At 42.4% G+C, this 23,023-nt stretch overlaps 1 protein-coding gene across 6 annotated transcripts in view; it reads left to right on the top strand.

Annotated features, from left to right (window-relative positions):
- The window catches only part of MARK1 (microtubule affinity regulating kinase 1), a 251,751-nt gene that overhangs the window by 205,330 nt on the left and 23,398 nt on the right, over positions 1-23,023 (top strand). For 4 of the 6 annotated variants that reach the window (XM_030196007.1, XM_030196006.1, XM_030196003.1 and 1 more), the window contains exons 15-16: positions 2,412-2,582; positions 9,418-9,672. In XM_030196007.1, coding sequence (XP_030051867.1) covers positions 2,412-2,582; positions 9,418-9,672 — 426 coding nt within the window. The remainder of the gene's footprint in view (positions 1-2,411; positions 2,583-9,417; positions 9,673-23,023) is intronic. The other 2 variants (XM_030196008.1, XM_030196005.1) reach the window with 1 other exon arrangement.

The following is a 23,023-nucleotide window of genomic DNA, read 5'->3' as shown; positions in this document are numbered from 1 at the left end:
AAGGGTAGGGCTGATGCTGGGGTACAGGGAAGGAGTCAGTAAGAAACTGGGATAAGCCTACCTACCTGTAAAAAGCAGCAGCCAGGTCATGGGGGAAAACATTGCTGAGGAAAAGCATTGCTGTAATCCCTGGGGTAGGAGTAGTTGCAAGTAATACAGGAATCAGACAGCTCCAGATCTGAGAGGGGAGGAAGCCCAAGGGAACAGTGGAAAATGACGTCTATAGTGCAGTTCTCCCCTAGGTAAGCTAGAGGAGCTGTACAAAACAAGGAAAACATAACTCAGAGGCTGCGCTAGGTCTGGTGCTGTACATTTCTTTAGAACCTGATGAAATACCTCATTGAGAGGAGTTTTTTTGTGTGAGAATCAGGGGGAGGTGGAGCTAGATACTTTGAGCCTCAGGGTGGAGGCAGACACAGACTTGCTTGAAGATGCAGGCAAACACTACCCAGAGGGAGGAGAAACCTTGAATTATGGGAAAGGTAGTTCTGATCTGGCCACCAGTAAGGAAGCTAGGTAACTCTGACCTAATCTCAAAACTAGGGCAGTGGGGTGTGGCGAGGAATCTTAGTGAACCCAGCTGGAAGTATAATAAGGGTCAGAGGGAAAAAGAGAGAGCGGACAGAACGGGCTTAAACTCTCAGAGCATGGTCCCTAAAATTAAAAACGCCAAAAAGGAAAGAATAGGCTGAAACCTCAGGGCACGAATCCTAAAGTTGTAGAACCCAAAAGGGAGACAGAATGGAATGGGCTGAAACCCCCAGACAAAACAGACCCTGAAGTTATAGAAGTCAGGGCAAGAAAAGACAGAGAAATCCTACCCAGAAGTGCCACAGTAGGACAGTATAAATGACCACCAGAAAGGAGTAAAGGTGAGCCTTGCGCAAGTATAGCCCATTGTGAAGATTTACCCAACTGGCATATTTGTTTGCTGTATTTTGTGTTTTGCTGAGTTGAAGCTATTCCCCATTGAGGGAGGTGTATTATGTTTAATCTAAAGTATGGAATATAAGAAAGAAGGGAGAAAGTTGTTATACTATAGTAGGGGTTCTCAACCCAGACCTCGGGACAGACCTAGCCAGTCTGATTTTCAAGATATCTACATGAGATAAATTTGAATGTTCTGCCTCCATTGTATGCAGATGTTTCTCATTCATATTCATTGTGGGTAGCCTGAAAACCTGACGGACTGGGTTGAGAACCCCTGTGCTATAATGAGCAGGGCTGTTTGAGAAGGCTGCTGTGCACTGATTAACCCAGCTGTGCATGGGCAGCACTGGAGAAGAAATCTAGAGGGTGAGTTTTTTTTTTTCTTTTGACTGGTGCTCAGGACAAAAAGAGGGGAGCAACATACAGGATTTGCCAGAGCTTTTAAGGAAGATTGGAGAGCATTAAGGAGTAAAGAGAGGGTATTATTATTATTATTGTTGGCAACTGTGTTTGGTACACTTTTGTTAAGATCATCTGCCAGTGCTGGTGCCTAGGGAACGGTGCAAGGCACTTTTTTTCACTAGTGACTTCATTACCAGGCCTTTTTAAGAGTAGCTTTCTCCAGGGCGGGGGAGGGGGGGGGGGCGTTGTTGGCTACTCCTGATGCTCAAGAGCTGGATTAATGTTAAAATAAAAAGTTGCAAATGATATGGTGTCTCAAGGTGGTGCCTGTTATTGAGAGGTCAGTAACATTTCCAGAGATCCTGGATAGCTGTCTTGCCATCCCAGAGTCCTTGGGGGAAATCACCTCCAGCTAGTTCAGGCTGCTTCTTCCCTAGCACCAGACAGCAGGATACTGGTGCCATCCCACCACCAGGTGGCAACAAAATTATATATTTAGATGTTTTATATTTATATGTGTATGTAAAATAAAAGCCTTGTAGGAGCTGCAGTCAGAGTAACTGATGTTGTCTAGAATAATCAGGCAGCGTCAAAGGAGAGAAAGAGCAACTGATATTAGGCAGGTTAGGTATTAGAGAGGGAACAATGAACAGCCCACTTAATGAAAATGAGAATATCGTGCTTACCAGTCTTCAGTGTGACACCCATTAGTTTGAATATTGCTGCTTGTCTACTTCTTTCTGGTGTTGAGAAGGATTACATAGAAAACACCTATTGTGGAAGCAATGTTCAGGTTAAGCAATGCCATACACTAAAGAATGTCCAAAGAATATGTAAAGGAGAAAAAAAAAGCAGGTGCAATGTGGCTCTTGTTGAAAAAGCCATAACTCATTTGGAGCCAAGTTAACCATGAAAGTTCAACAACAAAGGGTATTTAGCAGAAGAATTTTATTCTGTGTCTTTAACTGATCTCTTGCTTTCATTTCAGCTTCTTTCAGCCTATGTTGCTCAGTAATAATTAACCTTTTTCTTTTCCTACCCTCTTGTTTTTTCCCAATAACCTTGCTTTCTCTGGGAAGTTTAACAGAAGTGTCTGCCAGCAGTACGTCTTCTGCCGGCTCTACTGCCAGTTCTGCCTCCGCTGTACCCTCTACCCGACCTCGCCACCAGAAATCCCTGTCTGCCTCTGGCCACCCTATAAAAGTGACATTGCCGACCATTAAAGATGGTACAGAAGGCTATCGGCCGAGGTAAGTATTCTGTCCATCATCCCAGTGGGACCAATAGTGTCATAGACAGGACTGTGTTTTTAAACTCAGAGTATTAACTCTTGTCTTAATTACTGAAACTCTTACACTATCCAAGTTAGATAGACAGTCCCTTTCTATGTCTTGGTGATTGCCAGAATAGGTTTTAAGCTAATTTGTCTGGTTCACAAAATTTTCTATGGCAGATGTCTGTTAGATTCTTATCCAAATTTATCACAAACTAAACGTAAATATTATGTACTAGATTTAGCATTTCCAGCAGTTAAAAGGATTCGATTTAAATGCTATTTTGATTCTACATTTGGTTATTTGTCAATTAAACTGTGGAATTCACTTTCCTTGCAACATCGTGCGATAATGGATTATACATTATTTAGGAAGGTTTTGAAAACAGAACTATTTGAGCAATCATACAGTGTTTGACTGTATAAATGACAATTCTGTAGCCCGCTTAGATTCCAAAAGGATGTTAGCGGGCTATAAATGAAGTGAATAGAATAGAAAAGCTTAAGATTACAATCCTTGTGATGTTTAAGCTTCATCTGCCACCAAAGATCTGTGGATTCTTCTTAATTTAATCACACAGTGTATGAAAGGGAGCTATATTGGATGAGATGGAGGTAACTGGCCAAAATAGGATGATCTCATGGCGGGCAATAGAATTTAGATTTGTTGTGTTTTGATGCTGTCATCACAGTTGCAGAACATGTTTGGTAGATATGTTCTGCTCTCTACCTAATTACCTATTCTTATGACTTGGCAGTTTCCTCTTGCTCTTTTGTACTTCCACCTCAGTCATAACAAGGCCTGGGATCCTGACAAGATGAGCCTTTGTTCACAACTAACTAGGAATTTTCTCCTCTTTTATATTGGGGCCCCTACCTGCTCTAGCCATTGGTCTAGTCTGGTCAATATAGAGACAGTCCTAGGTCCCCTGAATACAATCGGAGGGAGAGTAATTTATTAACAGGGCGATGTGGATCTGAGTGGGGGAGGGGAAATATCTTAAACTTAAATTAGCAAATAAAATGTTGTTGGGACTGTTGGTTTAATTGTGTATTGACCGTGAAAGTAACTATGCTGTGAACAAAATAGAAAACCACTCTTCCAAGATCCTATCATATGTAACTTGTGTGAAAAGTATACACCTACTTTTCAAAGAAAACTATATGCATACTTTCCCTTTGAAGATTAACCCAAGGAGTTGACACACACACATTTATATCTGCTAGCTTCAAATTACTCAGATCTGCCAAGTTACCCCCCAGCTCCGGGAGGAATATTTAAGGTCAGTCATTATGAATAGACTTGGTGACTACAAATACCACACTGTTTTTGGGATACAAATTCAAAAGCAGTACTAGCCAAAATGTCTCCCTTATGGAACTGAGTAACTCGGCAGCTATACTTCATTAAATAGGTTTATATATATATATGTGTGTGTGTGTGTGTGTGTATATATATATATATATATATATATATATATATATAAAATGAGCCCTAAGCCCATCCCTAGGTAAATTTACCCCTAATTCTATAAAAGTCAATAAAAATATATATATATAGGTAAAATGAGCCCTAAGCTCATCCCTAGGTAAATTTACCCCTAATTCTATAAAAGTCAATAAAAATTGCGTGTGCAAATTTAATTGAATAGCAAGGGTAATTAATGCCAATAATTGGCTTTTTAACAAGCAATTATTGGCACTAATTAGATTTAATTGATATTTACATGCATAAAGTTAGGCATGTGATCCATGCCTAAATTTTATGTGTGAGTTCAAAAAGAGGACATACATTTACACACATTGTTAGAGAATGAGAGGGGATACATGCCTAATGTCGGTGCGTACATTTGCACTATGTTTTAGCTGGTGCAAATGGCCACGCCTAAAGTTAGGTGCTGTTCTATAACCATCCCTAACTTAAAGCACAGCTTATAGTATAACACTTTTTTTCGGTGCCGATTTTTTGACGCCATATATAAATCTATCCCTTAATAGTGTAATAGTTTACAGCATTTGATATACCACTCTTCAAACAGACCAGAGTGGTTTACAAACCAAAATTAAAAACAGAAAATGCCAAAACATAATAGGTTAGGCTTCATTCATAATCATTCAACAAAAAGACCCACTTATCCCACAATCTCCTTAATGTGCACACAGACTGTGTGCTGTTATTTTTACCTTCATATAGTTTGTCTAGTTTTAAAAGAAGCCATTGGTGCACTTTAAGTTTTGTTTTGTGTGTAAGCGCCTTTTAAAATTATCATGAAGTATCGCACTTGAGCAATCACCATGATTCCTGCCTAGCCTGCCCGTCCTGTCTCCTGGAGGATATGGCTGTGAGCACTGCCTCTAGAGCACTTAAGTACATTTTGCATTTTATGCATGATAGTGCAGTTATATGTTTTGATGCAGTGACTTAGAGCTCCAGAGGCAAGGGTACAGTTATGTTGAAGATTCAATAAACCTTTGTTTTATTGGTTTGTTTTGATAGGGTGCAAGGTTTATATTTCTGCCTTAGCTAAAAGAGCAATTCCTCGATATGTGTTCATTGCTGATCCCTATGCATCAGTTTCTTATTTCTCCCTCATGTTACTTCATTTCCCCCTTCCTAATTCATTATTTTTTGTATTAGTTTTAAATATAACATCCATCCCAATGCATTACAAAATATAGTATAACTTCCATTCCATTAGAAGAACCATATGAAACAAACATATAACTAGATTACTGTCAAAGTTCATAAATTCGAAGTAAGTATACAACAGGTATACAAAAAGGAAGTTGTATAAAAAGAAATGATAACTTAAAGGGAAAGACTAAGGATAGAGGGGAAAATTAAGAAAGGGATGAAAGGGAAAGGGAGATCATAATATTGTGCTCAGATGGCTAACTAGTAGAATTTGATTCCAAATGTTGCTGCAATGTTAACCAAACTTTGAACGTATCTCATCTAATTGTTACCTTGTAGAAAAGTTCCTTGTACACTGCTATTAAGCAGAGCTTATTTTCCAGGAGAGGTTTTGGAGAACTGAACTTGCAGCCCTCAAGTTTCAAATTAAGAGCTAATGTAAACAGGGCCGTGCCTAGGGTCTCTGGCGCCCCCCTGCAGACTATCAATTGGCGCCCCCCCCCCCCCCCCCCCCCCCGTGAAAATGATCACCCCCCCCCCCATGAAAATGATCGCTCACCACTTGCCACACTGAAAGGAATTGTCAGCAATATTCTTAGAAACAAATTGGTATACATTGCAAAATAAGATAGCAGATGTAAATTCTCAAAGTGGACATATTCCAAATGCTAAAATGAAAATAAAATGATTTTTTTTCTACCTTTGTTGTCTGGTGACTTTCTTTTTTCAATCATGCTGGTCCAGTATCTGATTCTGCTGCTATCTGTCCTCTTAACTCCATTTCCAGGGCTTCCTTTCCATTTATTTCTTTACTTTTCTCCGTTCTTCTTCATTTCTTGCTCTATATCCATTTCCAGCAATTTCTCCTCTCTCCCTGGGTCCTGCCCTCCCATCCATGTCCATTCTTGTCCCTCTCTGCCCTTCCCTCCTCCATCCATAGCCAGCAATCCTCCTCTCTCCCCTCCCCTCCATTTCCAGCAATTTGTCCTCTTCCTGGGCCCCCATGTCCATCCTTGTCCCTCTCTGCCCTTCCCTCCTCCATCCATAGCCAGCAATCCTCTCTCCCCTCCCCTTCCAGCAATTTGTCCTCTCCCTGGGCCCTGCCCTCCCATCGATGCCTCTCTGCCCTCCCATCCATGCCTCTCTGCCCTTCCCTCCGCGCCCTGGGGCCTTTAAATCTTTTACTTCTGGTCGCAGCAGCGTCAGTGAAAGCGGAGCGCTGCCGACATCTCCCTTCCCTTTGCGCTCTTGGTTCCCTCAGTGTCCGCCTTCTTCTGACGTCAGAAGAAGGCGGGACACTGAGGGAACCAACGAGTGCAAGGGAAGGGAGACGTCGGCAGCAGTGGCGTAGCTAGGGTAGTTGACACCCGGGGCCGGTCATTTTTTTAACACCCCCCCCCCCCCCCCCCCCAAATCCAGTACTAGGCATACCGAGAATACAAAACACGACCTATAGAGCAATTTTACCATACCATAAGCAGTCGTTTCTATGAGTCACACAAGGAAAAGGAAAGCATCTTAAGCACTACAGTGAGCACTAGAACATCAATTCACCTATTGTAAGACGAAACCAGACAGAATAGTACAGATCGTCGATCCTGCACAGTCAATGCCAACTGAAAGCCATGTCTTTTTCACAAACAGATACACCCTAATCCACTATAGAATAAGTAATCATAAACTTTCTATTTAGACAAAAATTAAACTGAACCCCCAATGCCAGACTCTGCATACAATGCAACGCCACAGAAACAGAAAATGTCTCCTAGTACTGTGCAAAATATAAAGACAGCAGATGTAAATTTGAAAAAACTAACAAATACCAATCACCACTTTACAAATTAACAAATAGAAATAAAACAAATACAGAAAATAAAATAATACCATTTTATTGGACTAATACATTTAACTTCCAGAGGCCAAAATCTCCTTCCTCAGGTCAATACAGTATAGTGCTGTTACAGTATCCTATCCTGATCTGAGGAAGGGGGTTTTGTTCTCTGAAAGTTAAGTCAAAATGTATTAAAATTAGTCCAATAAAAAGATTACCTTATTTACATGTTCTATTTATAAACATTTATTAACACAGCTAAAATACTATATCCTAAAGCAAAATAATAAAAATATATATTTACAGTTTGTTGTCTTTGGTTTCTGCTTTCCTCATCTTCTTTTCACCGTCTTCCTTCCATCCAGCATCTGTCTTCGCTCTCTCTCTGCCATCCAGTGTCTGCCCTCTCTAATGTGCCTTCCATCCACCATCTGCCCCAGTCTGCCATCTCTCTCTCCCCCTTCCATCCACCATCTGCCCTCTCTCTCTCCTTTCCCTCCAGCATTTGCCCTCTATCTCTACCCTTCCATCCACTGTCTGCTCTTTCACTCCCTTCTATCCACTGTCTGCCCTTTCTCTCTGCTCCTTCGATTCACCATTTGCCCTCTCTCTTTCCCCCTCCCATCCATTCAGGGTCTGCCCTCCCTCTCACTCCCCATTCCATCCAGGATCTATCCCCCCTCTCTCAATGCCCCCTCTTTTCGGCTCCCAGTTCCCACCTGCGGCTGCCCCTAGTTCCAGATCCATTGATTCTCCCATCCACCCCTGCCCCAGGCATGACCCCATTCTCCCTCCTGCTCACTTTTCAGACCCCAGTTCCAGATCCATGCCCCTTCTCCCATCTGTCTCCCACCCAGTCCCTTCTGCCCATCCAAGTCCCCCTCACCCCATCTGTCTCCCACCCAGTCCCTTCTGCTATCCAAGTGCCCCCACCCTCACCCCATCTGTCTCCCACCCAGTCCCTTCTGCCCATCTGAGTCCCCCTCACCCCATCTGTCTCCCACCCAGTCCCTTCTGCTATCCAAGTGCCCCCACCCTCACCCTGTCTCCCACCCAGTCCCTTCTGCCCATCCGAGTCCCCCTCACCTCATCTGTCTCCCACCCAGTCCCTTCTGCTATCCAAATGCCCCCCCACCCTCACCCCATCTGTCTCCCACCCAGTCCCTTCTGCCCATCCGAGTCCCCCTCACCCCATCTGGCTCCCACCCAGTCCCTTCTGCTATCCAAGTGCCCCCCACCCTCACCCCATCTGTCTCCCACCCAGTCCCTTCTGCCCATCCGAGTCCCCTTCACCCCATCTGTCTCCCACCCAGTCCCTTCTGCTATCCGAGTCCCCCCCACCCTCACCCCATCTGTCCCCCACCCTCACCCTGCCTCGTCTTCTCCCTGCCACCCGGTCTTTAAAAATAAATTGCCGACGCGATAGGGAGCGCAGCACCTCGTGTGCAAGTAAAAGAAGCGGATCCGATCATCTCATTGGGCCTTCCTTCACTGTCCCGCCCTAGAGGAAATAGGAAGTTGCGTCAGAGGAGGGCGGGACAGTGAGGGAAGGCCCAATGAGATAATCGGATCCGCTTCTTTTACTTGCACACGAGGTGCTGCGCTCGCTATTCGCGTCGGCAATTTATTTTTAAAGGGCTGGTGCGGGGGAGGGGCTGCCAGAAGAAGAGCAGCGGGAGCGGCGGCACCCCCCTTTCTGATGACACTCGGGGCGGACCGCCCCGCCCTTGCTGGTCGGCAGCGCTTTCACTGAAGCTGCTGCGACCCAGGTAAAATATTTAAAGGCCTTTGCGGCGCGGGGCGAGGGTAAGCACCGCGGCGGCGCCCTCCAGAGGTGGGCGCCCCCCTGCGGCGCTTACCTCGCTTACCGCATCGGCACGGCCCTGAATGTAAAGCAGCTTGAGATATATCACCTTTGACCTGGCTGCTGTTTGTCTGCTGTAGTTCTCTACTGATCACAAAAAGAAAAGAAAAGCTTGCAAAAGATAGCAGGTTTACATAAGCTGAGGAAATGTCCAGTGGTTATCATTTTGTACAGCTGTTTCATGTATGTTCTCACATCATCCATAAAAGGATCAAGCTTGTCCGGAAATCATCTTGTAGGAGAGTGGAAAACATTCTAAATGACCAGGGTGGTATGAGACCTAAGTATTGCTTAATGAATGAGGAAAGATCTATGTAGGGTCCTTAGTGTGCTGTCTACTTGCAACCTCTCTCAATTGAAATCACAGTATGAAAAAAAAAAGATATTGGTACTTTTCTTGGGCATTTCTTGGAGAAAGCATCTAATATACAGTTATTAGAGTGGGAGGCATTCCAGCACTTAATCTGTCTTTGTTTATCCAGCAGTGCAACTCCAAGAGTGCCTGCTGCTTCCCCATCTGCCCACAGTATTAGCACAACCACTCCAGACCGAACCCGCTTCCCTCGGGGGACTTCAAGTCGAAGCACTTTCCATGGCGAGCAGCTACGGGACCGCCGTAATGCCACTTACAATGGACCACCAGCATCGCCGTCACATGACACTGGTACATTCTCTCATGCAAGAAGAGGAACTTCCACTGGTATTATAAGCAAGATCACATCCAAGTTTGTGCGCAGGTAGGTTTTAGACTCCTCTTAATGTTCATATCGAAACCAAATGGACATCTCAGTTAGTCCTCCCTGAAATGAGTGATTTTTTTATTTTAAGAAACAGATTCATTGGTTTCTGGAGTGCAAGTGCTTGAGCTGACAGTTCAGTTATATTTAATTTAAATATTTGATATACTGCTTCTTGTCAAATCACATCAAAGCAGTTAACAGTAAATTATTATCTATAATAAACAGTAAATAAAATACATAATAGAAACTATAAACAGACATATATCAACATCAATGTTCATTAGAGGCATTCCATCATACAGTTTTTGTATAAGCATTACAGGGTTACAGGCTGCTTAAAAGTTTCAAGTCTTTTCCTCCACAGAAAAATGTATTAAGGGTTGAATGCTTATAAATTCTCCCTTCAAATATAGTCAGTATTGCATTTATTCTTACTTCAACCTTCCACCTATTTTTTTTTCTTTTTCACTTCACTCCAGTTAGTTGGGCAGATGTATGTTTCATGAGAGAATATTCACGTCTTATCCACCCTGTTGATACTCTGAACACTCCTGAAGTAAAGTTAGATTTTTAATGTGCATGCCCTGATCCATGAAAGGGCTTTCCAGAATTCATAAATATCCCACAGCAAGTACCATCGTCCTTCCATGAAGATAAGAGCAATGTGTAGTGCTTAAATAAGGCCAACTCTCAAGGAGAGCAAAGGACAGACCATGTGATATGCTTTTATTTTACTTTAATGTAGCACTTTATGTGCCATCCTATGTTTGGGACACCAGAACAGTCTATGATAAATATAAACTGAAAGAAAGTACAAGAAAAAAATAGCATTCACCGCTGAGCCACTTGTAGCATTTATGTCTGACTTAACAGCCCCATCAAATCCAGGCAATAATGGTACAGCAACAAGTTAGACTCTTCTACTCCACAATCAGGATTTAGTTGCAGTATGTATTTTTTCTAGTTTAATTTTTGTTGTCACTGTAGAAGAGTGATCTGCTTCTTTTTTTTTTCACGCTCCACAGGCTCCTCCTGTTTGTTCTTGTCTCTTTACAGCTTAATGGTTTCATGCCCCTTAGGATACCTGTACTAATCAACAAAATGAGTTTCTATTATCAGGGATTTATACGGTTGGTTTGTTATGAAATGGATAAAACATGAAAAAACAGTGGGGGAAGAAAGTACCTGACATCTCATTTAAGGAAAAGCATCTCCTGTTGTGTCACTGACAAGCAGGATTTGCAGAACAATTGCAGAATGTTTATTGGAGGCTTATTCTTAAAGGAAAATTTTGAAAGATTGTTTCATCATTTTCCTTTAAGCTTCCAATAAACAATCTGCAATTGTTCTGCAAATCTTGCTTGTCAACTACAAAACCCATGCATGAGATGTTCTATCCTTTATGTAATGCCCAACATTATATGAAGATTTTCTGCCTTTTTTTGTTGTTCTGGAAACAAAAGTATTGTGTTTTGGTTTGCATTTTTCAGCAGAGCTTCATTTCACACTCTGTTTGCAAGGCTTCTGTGAATCTCTCTTATTCCCAATGGTCAGAAGCCCCGCACTGTCCCAAACATCGCTCTAAAATTAGCGTTGGAACAGCACGGGGCAATAATGCCCCTATGGTCAGAGCTAATAGCATGCAAATTTAGGCACGCTATTAGCTCTGATCATAGGGGTAAAAATGCAAAAAGATTTCCTCCCATACTTACTTGGCAGGTCCAGACTTTCAAAAGCCTGGACCTGTCAAACGCAGGAAATGGAGGTCCATTGGACCCCCAGAACCCCTGCCATTGCTTCGCTATCACTGAAGCAATGGCAGTGGTTCCAGTCCCCTTGACCCCCGACACAAGGGCATGGGGGAAGCTGGAGATCCCCCCTAACCCTCCCCCACACCCCAAAAAAATCCCTGGTGGCCCAAGTGGGCTGCCAAACCAACCTCTCCACCTGCCTTAGTGGTCTGGCGGCCATCTCCTCCCCAGCACCACCTTCAAAATGGTGGTGCCCTGCCCAGTGCTTCGTGAGATGTGCTGGGCTTTCCTATATGGTAGAGAAGCTCTGCTCAGCACATCCCAGGATGCACTGGGCAGGGTGGCGCTGGAAGAGGACTACTCTCTCCTTGAACACGGAGATTCCGGGGGCGGGGAGAGTTGGCCGCTAGACCACCAGGGCGCACTGCTTGAACCATTGCCCATTTCCTCTAAAAGTGTATCTACAGTCTTTCCAAAGACTCAGCGCAAGCATTTTTGGCTTATATCATTTAGCTACATCTGTTAAGACTCCTGAAGAAGGCACTTTGCCAAAACATGGTGTCTTTTACCCCTATTGAATAAAGACCATCTTCTACTGAGAACATCTAGACGTAATCATTTTTCATTGTTTGTGGAAGCGTCCTATTGTATACAGTTCTCTGTGCGCTAATGTTGCAATTAGCACGCAGCCATTTAAAAAAATTACTGCTTGAGCACTTATCACCACCCATTTTGTAGGCAGTAAGAGCTCGTGTGGTATCATCCCTGCGCTAACCATTTAGCATGCAGTAATGTAGATGTGCTAAATAATTAGCACAGGAATGCCTGCTGTCTGCCCTAACACGCCCCTGCATGCAGTTATTTTACTCACACTTTCAAGTTACTGGAGAATGCCTGAGTGTGTCTTGTGGTACTCCATTTTTAGCTGCATTAGGCATGCATTAGCGCCTAACACTGCATAATAAAAGAGCCCCTTTGTGACTTGACTTCTCTGCTGTATGCTCAGTCTGCTGTTCTTGTACTTGGAAACCTAAAAGGGGCAATCAGGGAAGACAAAGCCATAATGGAGAGATTAAATTAATTCTTTGCTTTGGTCTTCACCGAGGAAGATTTAGGAGAGATACCAGTGCCAGAAATGGTATTCGAAGCTGACGAGTCGGTGAAACTGAATGAAATATCTATAAACCTGGAGGATGTAATGAGGCAATTTGTCAAATTGAAGAGTAGCAAATCTGGACTGGATGGTATTCATCCCAGAGTACTGATAGAATTGAAACATGAACTTGCGGAACTATTGTTAGTAATATGTAATTTATCTTTAAAATCGAGCATGCTATCGGAAGATTGGAGGGTGGCCAATGTAATGCCAATTGTTTAAAAAGGTTCCATAGAAGATCTGGGAAATTATAGACCGGTGAGCCTAACATCGGTGCAGGGCTAAATGGTAGAGACTATTATAAAGAACAAAAGTACAGAGCATATTCAAAAGCATGGATTAATGAGACAAAGCCAACATGGATGTAGTGAAGGAAAATCTTTCTTCACTAATCTATTATATTTCTTTGAAGGGGTGAATAAACATGTTGATAAAGGTGAACTGGTTGATATTGTGTATCTGGATTTTCAAAAGGTGTTTGACAAAGTACCCCATGAAAGATTCCAGAGGAAATTGGAAAGTCATGGGATAGGAGGTAGTGTTCTATTATGGATTAAAAACTGGTTAAAAGGTATAAAGCAGAGAGTAGGGTTAAATGGTCAGTGTTCTCAATGGAGAAGGGTAGTTAGTGAGTGGGGTTCCCCAGGTAGTTAGTGGGGTTCCCCAGGGCTCTGTGCTGGGACCGCTGCTTTTTAACATATTTATAAATGACCTAGAGATGGGAGTAACTAGTGAGATAATTAAATTTGCTGATGACACAAATTTATTCAAAGTCGTTAAATCGCGGGAGGATTGTGAAAAATTACAAGAGGACCTTACGAGACTGGGAGACTGGGCGTCTAAATGGCAGATGACGCTTAATGTGAGCAAGTGCAAAGTGATGCATGTGGGAAAGAGGAACCCGAATTATAGTTACGTCATGCAAGGTTCCACGTTAGGAGTCGCGGACCAAGAAAGGGATCTAGGTGTCGTCGATGATACATTGAAACCTTCTGCTCAGTGTGCTGATGCAGCTAAGAAAGCAAATAGAATGTTAGGTATTATTAGGAAAGGAATGGAAAACAAAAATGAGGATGTTATAATGCCTTTGTATCGCTCCATGGTGTGACCGCACCTCGAATATTGTGTTCAATTCTGGTTGCCGCATCTCAAAAAAGATATAGTGGAATTAGAAAACGTACAGAGAAGGGTGACAAAAATGATAAAGGGGATGGGACAACTTCCCTATGAGGAAAGGCTGAAGCGGCTAGGGCTCTTCAGCTTGGAGAAAAGACGGCTGAGGGGAGATATGATAGAGGTCTATAAAATAATGAGTGGAGTGGAACGGGTAGATGTGAATCGTTTGCTCTTTCCAAAAATACTAGGACTAGGGGGCATGTGATGAAGCTACAAAGTAGTAAATTTAAAACAAATCGGAGAAACCTTTTCTTCACTCAACATGTAATTAAACTCTGGAATTCGTTGCCAGAGAATGTGGTAGAACTGGTTAGCTTAGCAGAGTTTAAAAAAGGTTCGGACGGCTTCCTAAATGAAAAGTTTATAGACCATTATTAATGACATAAGGAAAATCCACTGCTTATTTCTGGGATAAGCAGCATAAAATGTATTGAAATTTTATGGGATCTTGCCAGATATTTGTGACCTGTATTGGCCACTGCTGGAAACAGGATGCTGGGCTTGAGAAAAATGAGAGGGAGACAGTATGTCTTCAAAAGATAATCACAGAGTCAAAAATAACACACATCAGCTGGAAAAATATGAGTGATTTTTTAATTGTATTTTTATTCATTTAAGGCTTCTTTTACAAAGCTGTTTTAGCGATTCCTGCACTGTAAATGAGAGAAAGCCCATTCAATTCCTGTGGGCTTCCTCTCGTTTGCCGCGCAGGAATTGCTAGTGCAGTTTTGTAAAAGAAACCCTTAATTTCTTATTTACTGCCTGCGGGCTCCCCTGATTCTCAGTCCACTGTTCTCACCATTTGGAGGCTACTCCACTCAGAAGTGATTTCAGACGTGCCACTCCTAAGTGATTTCAGAAGTGCTGCTCTTGGAAAGAATCTGCATGAACACTGCTTCCCTTTTCTGAAGTGTCCTCGTCCTCAACCCATTTATCTTTAACTTGCCATCTTGTGGCTGAATATTGATCTCTTTGCTGCCATTTTGAATTTAACACAGCTGCCATTAGGGGGGAGACTGGCTTCCTGCCGCTGTTTAAGACATTAAGGTGCCCTTTTACTAATCTGTGGTAAAAAAAATGTCCTGCGCTAGTTGTGGCACATGAAATTGCCACGTGCTGGGCCATTTCTACTGTGGCGGGAAAAAGGCCTTTCTTTTAAAATGGGGCAGTAAATGGCCATGCACTAAAATTAGTGCATGGCTATTTACTGCTTGAGCCATTACTGCCACCTATTTAGAAGGTGGAAGGTGGGCTCATGCGCTACTCAGGCAGTGTGCGGCAATGTGGCTGCGCTTCCGATTACCACTGGAAACACTCCCCCCTCCCCCATGGTAGAAAATAGAAAATTATTTTCTATCACGGGAAACTGTGCACACCAACTTTGGAACTGTTGCCAGACGCCCGCTCAACTCCTGCAGTAGGGTCAATTTGGTGCTTGCTACCCACACGGTAGCCCTACTGTGGCTTAGTAAAAGGGCCTCTAAAGAATTTTAAGATCTAGGAGGGGGGGGGGGGTGTATGTGGGGTTAAAGTTAAGACCGGTGAAGTTTTGGGAGTCTTGGTTTGGAGGTCCTTCACATACGTTGATGCAGGGGAACAAGCCCTTAGTCCTGGAAGTCTTTTACAGACATTAGGGAGATGGACGCTTAGGCCCAGTGATTCAGTCTGAGGCCACTTTACAGCACATTAACATGCACAACCTCATGTGAGGTGGAGTAGCAGCTTAGTGGTTAGAGCACCGGGCTGACAACCAGGGAAGGTCATACTGCTGCTCCTTGTGATCTTGGGCAAGTCACTTAACCCTCCATCGCCTCAGATACAAAACTAATTGTAAGCCCTCTTGGGAAATACTTAGTGTACCTGAATGTAATTCACTTTGAGCTACTGCTGGAAAAGGTGCGAGCTAAATCCAAATAAATAAATTTTTTGCCATTAAGTGGGTTGCATTAACCCTCACAGGTTAACTTAATAATATATCCAGCATAATTACTTAGAGGTCATTGACATTATTTTTTTTACATTTTTTAAACAAATTTGGCTGTATATTAGCATTGCTGTTGGGATTGCTGGTAGGGATGCCAATGAAAATTATGTGCAGTAATGTACTTGTATATGGGCATTAACACCCACATTAATATGTTGAAAAGCAAGCATTACAGCTAACACCCTTCAGTACATAGACCTTTTCTTGGCTTGTTTAAGATTCTAATGAGTACCACCTGGTGGTGCTGTTTAGCTGTTGTGGTTTATATACTGCCTTTCTGTGGTACAATCAAAAACAGTTGATCCTGGTGTGGTGATTGTTTGAGTCACCTGGTGCAAACTGAAGTGAGAAAACTACAGGACAAGTATAACCATGCAAGCAGTGTTTTGTCCAAGTCCTGCATGATAAATACTGGAAGAAGTATCTTTCAAAAGTTACTGTAGCACATACATTAGATGGTGTTGTGTTGTTTGTGGAATAGTTTAAATTTAAAACTAATAAGATCACACAGAGTGAAACAGTGATGTCTGCTATGCATCAGTCTGGCTGAAATCATCCTGGTGCTTTCTAATTCTGTGCACTTTCCTAAGTATTAAGCCAAATTAGTGTTGCCTAATTACCTTAACACAACACACCATTTACTGTGTCCAGAATTTCCATCTTTAAAGATTGTGTAAAAAGCAGATGAAGTGGTATCCATATCTCTAAGGGATTAATTTTATACCTGCATAAATTAGTGAAACATTCACACACACATTTCACTATGCAGATTCTGTTGGATTTCCATAGAAAGAATGCATACTTTCACTTTGAAAATTACCCCAGGAAAACTAAGTGCAGATAGTAACATAATGGGGCTCATTTTCAAAGCACTTAGACTTACAAAGTTCCATAGGTTACTATGAAACTTTGTAAGTCTAAGTGCTTTGAAAATAGGCCTCCTATTAACATAGTAGATGATGGCAGAGAAAGACCTGCACGGTCCATCCAGTCTGCCCAACAAGATAAACTCATATGTGCTACTTTATGTGTATACCTTTTTTTTTATTTTTTATTTATCATTTTACTTAATTACATTCACATTTATCACATAAATGAAAGGACAAACAGAAATTAATATAAGGAAAAAGAAAAAATATTTTCTCTCAACAATATATACAATTGTCCACAATTGGGTGATCCAAGATCAGGAAAACAATCTCAAAGAAAATAAGAAAAACACCAAGTGGTTAATCTTACAAATTCATATTTTCTGAGGGAGGAAGGTTAATCGGTAATTGCAGCCGGTACAGTGGTAACTAAAGGAAGTTGCTGCAGAGGGTTCTTCATCTGTTCTTTTAACTCCACAAACTCTTGTAATTTCTTGGGTTCCTCAAATAAGGAAATAAAACACAAGGGAATCGCTCTAGGAAGGTCCCACCTAGGGCAATGATTCTTGGCTTAAAAGCCAAGAGTTCACACCTCCTAGTCTGCGATTCCCTTGATATATCAGGAAATATATTTATCTTTGAACCCAAAAAACTATCAGCCATGTATTGGAAATACAATTTCAAAACATTGTTCCTATCTAAACCAAAGGCAAAAGTCACTAGTAATATAACTCTATATATAGGGTATTTTAGGAAGATTTATCATTCTCAAGTTATTTTCCCTTAATTGGTTCTCCAGAAGTTCCACTTTTTTACAAGAAACATGACTGTCCTTCATTACCAGATTAACTGATTTTCGTAGAGAAACCATTTCCGTAATCAAAGTCTCTATTTTTATATCTTGGACTTCCACTTTGTTAGATAAGTGTTGATATAATCACATATTTATTCCTGAAAACTTTTTGACATCTGAAGAAGAGAATTATTCACACTCTGCAGCACTTCCCATAGTGTGTCCATTATGACATTTTTTGGCTTCACCAGGTCCAATTTCTCCACAGAAACCGCTCCAGATATCTTAGGGGGGAAGAGCTCACTCTCCAATCCCCCAGTTGGTTTATTATCCAGAGTCAATGCTGCGCCAGGACCTCCTCGGATCGCGTGAGAATCCTAACCCACTTCGGGCGTTTCCACTGTCGACCTCCATAGCGAAGCGTTACTGTTTCTGGGTCTTGGAGAGGTCATGCCAACAGGGGGACTCAAAGTCACTCCCTCTCCACTGAGATTCAGCGATAAAGCCTTGCTGTTCCCCGAAGCAGGAACCGATATCCCCGACGTTATGACCCCGAATCTCTCCAAAGTAGACTGAGAAGTGGTGGGCACCCCAGCCGTGCTCGAGGAGGACAACACCACGGCTTTGCCTTTTTTCTTCCCCATTCTCTGAGGAGCACGCCTACTTCTTCAGGTATTCTGGTGTAAAACGGGAACTCAGCTAATGTACGTCCTCCCTCGACGCCATCTTGGACCCTCCAGTTTGGGACACTTTGTCTGGTTTCTCCTCAGAGGCCTGTCTGATATGGGTAACCCTTCAGCATAGCCCTCTAAGTTATTGAAACACGGAAGCCCCTCCACCTACTTTATGTGTATACCTGACCTTGATTTCTGTCTGCCATTTTCAGGGCACAGACCATAAAAGTCTGCCCAGCACTAGCCCCGCCTCCCACCACCCAATCTCCGCTAAGCTTCTGAGGATCCATTCCTTCTGAACAGGATTCCTTTATGTTTATCCCATGCATTTTTGAATTCCGTTACCGTTTTCATCTCCACCACCTCCCGCGGGAGGGCATTCCAAGTAATCCACCACTCTCTCCATGAAAAAATACTTCCTGACATTTTTCTTGAGTCTGCCCCTCTTCAATCTCATTTCATGTCCTCTACTTCTGCCGCCTTCCCATCTACGGAAAAGGTTCATTTGCGGATTAATACCTTTCAGATATTTGAACGTCTGTATCATATCATCCCTGTTTCTCCTTTCCTCCAGGGTATACATGTTCAGGTCAGCAAGTTACGTCTTGTAACGCAAATCCCATACCATTCTTGTAGCTTTTCTTTGCACCCCTTCAGTTCTTTTTACAGCCTTAGCAAGATACGGCCTCCAAAACTGTACATTTTTTCTGGTTTAAAGAATGTACAGAGTTTTGAAAAGTATGCATGCAGTAAAATCTCTGCTCCAATCCTGCCCTAGGGAGCATGTCTTTAAACAAAGAAAATGTCCCTCTGAGGGCTAATTTCGGTGCATAAGTTTAAAAATGACCCTAGCAACACTACCTGCTCACAATTAGACCTATTAAAATGTACAGCTAGATTTTTGTTTCATAGCAATGTGCATGCATACTTTTTTTAATGAAAAGAATACATGTGCATGAAAATCCTGGCCTTACTCTCTCACCCCCAGGAATGCCTCTAGATGATGTGAGTAAAAGTATGCACTTTTACCTGCATATCAGGCGGACAGTTTAAGACATTTCTGCAGATAAAACACTTTCACCTGTGGAAATGCTATTTAAATTGTGCTCAGAAGAGGATAATTTTAACACAGAATGCCTATGTGAGAAGTACAACAAATAATACCTATTTTAAGCCTACTTAGTAAAAGCTCCCCCACCATGTCCTAGAAGAGGAGAGCATCTTTAAAAAAAAAAAAAAAACCCCACCTCACTGCTTATAACACGATCTGTTTCAAAGTTATCTCAGTATAAGTAAAAAAAAAAAAAGGACCATCATATTTGGGACAAGCGGGATGGATCAATCACACAATCTGTCCAACCTCCCCAGGAGTTGGACGGATTGTGTGATTGCCTAATAGCTTTGGAAGTAACTGAGGATCTAAGAAACCACTGAGTGTGGGAAGGAGTGCATCTGATTTGAAGTTCTGAGCTGTGGAAAAGCAATTTCCCCCCACTATTGGATAACCCCAAAAAATTGTAGTTCAAAAATAATTTTTGCAGAGCTCTCAGGTGTTCATAAGGAAAACCCCCTAAAAGGTAAATTTAAACAAAGATGACCTCAAATCTCCCAATAGGGACAAATACTAAAAGTATTGAAATATTCCACTGTCATAAATGGGAGTCAGATATTATCACTGGTCACTATAATAGAGTGGAAACAGAAAAAATACCAGCACAAAAAAAACTCCCTACCAGGGAGAAAAATTGCTGATTTAAAAAACATCTTCCACACTATCAAAAAGAACAAAATGAGAAATCATGCAAAAATATATATGTATCTAATGCTCAAAACAAAGTATAAAAGTACACCAAAAACACAAAATCTTGCACAAAATGGAACCCCACTTATGCTAGTGAGCTAACTGCTTAAAGCGTAGAGAAGAGATGAACACTGAAAAATGAAAAGGAGGAAGAAAACAAAAATACCAAAAGGCCCCAACCGGCCCCACATAAAGTCACTTAGCTGGAAAAGACTCCACTTCTTTCTAAGCCAAAGCATCTCCGATGGAAAAGACGCTGGAAAGACACCACTTCTCACTGAACCACAGCATCCCCAATGAAACTCCAGCAAGGAACTTCCTCCAATATAATCCACCAATCACATCCTAGGATACATGCAGTGCACTGCTGGTTCTCATTAGGGACACACATATCTTCAAAGGACAAATCATCTTCAGCAAGAGCACCTCGTTTCACAAATGTAATTGCTGCTTCAGGGAGAGCAGAGAAAAACTTCACACCATCATTATGGGGCCCTTTTACTAAGCTGTGTACGTGTGTCTTACACACGTCAAATTTGAACTACCACCTGGCTACTGTGTGGCCCGGTGTTATGACTGGGGATGTGAGCCCTTGTGCCCCGACTGAGCACGGCAAAGATGGAGTGCATCGCACTCGGTCAGGCAGCCAGACAGCACCTAGCTTCACCTGCACTTAGCCACTATTCCCCAGGAGTAGAGCCCCCGGGTTCAAGTGGCCGGCGGGGTTGCAGGACCACCGACCAGACAGGTAGCTAACAGTAGAGCTGAGAATAGTCCAAACACAGTCCAGGGTCAAAAGGCAGGCAGCAACACAACCCGTGGTCAGGAAACAGGCCAAGGTCGAAACTCAGGGAATCGGGTAAGGAACACGGATGCAGACCACAACCTCTGCGCAGCAGAAGCCGAAGCACTGAAGGGCTGGAGGCAGTGCCTTAAGTAGAGGAGGAATTAGGCTAAAGCATGTGCAGCTGAACCAAGATGGCTGCCCCCATCAGCAGAGCTCTAAGGACCAAATATGGGCTTCCTTCCTATCCTCGTTAGTCCAAGATGGCTTCCTGGGATATGATCTATCCAAGATGGCTGTACCATTGCTCTAAGTCAGATGACGGCTGCCAGACTTAGGAAACCGAAACAGACCTTCCCAAGACCGATCCTCGTCCTAGCCGGGAGGAGTGTTGTACAGGTGAGGGACGTAACACCCGGGCGGTAATTTCATTTTTTACACACATCCAATAAATGCACTGGAAAATTTCCGATGCACGGCACTAACTGCGTGGCAATCGGCATTGTACGTCTGTAGACCATTACCACCCGGTTAACACATGAGACTTTAGCGCTAGGTCAATGGGTGATTGTAAGATCTGAGGCCCAGAAAGGACGCGCGCCAATTTTTATTTTGCTACATGTCCATTTTTGTCCAAAAAAAAAAGGGCCTTTTTTGCAGGTGTGCTGGAAAATGGACCTGCGCACATCCAATACACACGTGTACACCAGTGCAGGCCATTTTTCTGCGCACCTTAGTAAAAGGACCTCTATAAGCACAGGAGAGGAGGGGTGACAAAGCAGTCAAATTTTTTGATTTATAATGGACTAGAAACCCCAGATCTTTAAGTCTTGTCTGATAGATGTCAAAATATTTAATCATTTTGATTTCAAAGGTCTTATGTTCCTGGATTGTGTTAAAGTTTCCTTTTAGTATTCTACCATAAAATCATTGATGCAGTGTTCTGGTTTTGTAAAGTGTCCCACAGAGGTGACATCCTGGTTGACATTGGCATTTTTCATAAGATGTTTATGTAGATTAAATCTTGTCTTTAGCATCTGGTCTTGGGTCAGAGCAGATAGATGATATCTTGTGGCTTGGCTGTGTAATGGACTTTTTTGTATATCAAGGGTGAAAGCTGGAGTTGTGGAGGTAACTGAATCTGTCTGTAGGTTTCCTGTATATAGATGTTTGTATGTAGTCGTTACTGATGGAAACTGTGGTGTCCAGAAAATTGACTTTTTCTGGGGAGTAGTCAATTTTGAATTTGATTGTAGGATGGTATGTATTGAAAGAACTGTGAAATTTTTTACAGTTTCTTCCCCCTCAGTCCAAGTCATAAAAAAGGCATCAATATACCGGTAGTACTTTAGGAGTTTAGTCTGATATGTATTCAAAATTGTCTGTTCCAGTTCTGCCATGAAGAGGTTAGCATATTGGGGTGCCATCTCAGAGCCCATGATTTGCAGGTAGATGTTATTGTTAAAGCAGAAATAGTTGTGTTAGAATAAATTTGATTAATTTTGTAGTAGTTTCCGGTGAGTATTGGTGGTACAGGGTGGATGTTTTTAGGAGTTAATCACATGCAGCTATGCCATCTGCATGGGGATTGTTGCTATATAGTGATTCTACATCCATTGTGACTAGAAGGGTACCCAGTGGCAACTGCTTGATATATTTTTTTTTAATTTGTTCAGAAAGTCTGTGGTGTCTTGTATAAAGTCTGTGGTGTCTTCAGTACAAAAGGTTTAAGAATCCCCTCTATAAGTCCAGATATTTCCTCCATAAGTGTGCCAGTACCAGATATGATTGGTCTGCCAGGGTTTCCAGGTTTGTGGATTTTGGATAGCATGTAGAATGTGCCCACAAAAGGATGGTTTGGTATGAGGTTTTTTTTAGATATGGCTATACTTGCTTTGGAAATGTTTTGATAAAAATTTTCAGCGGTTTTGTATAATACTGCATGGGTTTCTCAGTTAAGGGCCCTTTTACAAACGGTGGGCAACCCGGCAGTAGTTCCCACCCCCAGCGCACCGTCATATCCGATGTTACAAAAATATTTTTATTTTTGTAGCACCGGTGTGTACCTGACAGTAATCGGGCAGTGCCGTACCGCACGGTCATTTCCTCAAGAAAAGCAGGACCTACCTTTTAACCGCTGTGATAAAAGGGGGCTTCGGCGCTTGTCAAAAACACGCGTCAACGCCAGCACAGGCCTTTTACCACAGCTTGGTAAAAGGGGCCCTGAGTTGCCTGTAGCATGGGTTGTCTGAAAGCTGTCCGTGTCCTCCTTCGATGTCTTTTTGTGTGTCCATAATCACTACAGAGCCTCCTTTGCAGGTTTGATGACAAATATTTTGATTATTTTGTAGGGATTTTAT

This window comes from Microcaecilia unicolor, chromosome 3, assembly GCF_901765095.1.
Source record: "Microcaecilia unicolor chromosome 3, aMicUni1.1, whole genome shotgun sequence".
Lineage (NCBI taxonomy): Eukaryota > Metazoa > Chordata > Amphibia > Gymnophiona > Siphonopidae > Microcaecilia > Microcaecilia unicolor.
This window is presented reverse-complemented; position numbering and strand designations above follow the sequence as displayed.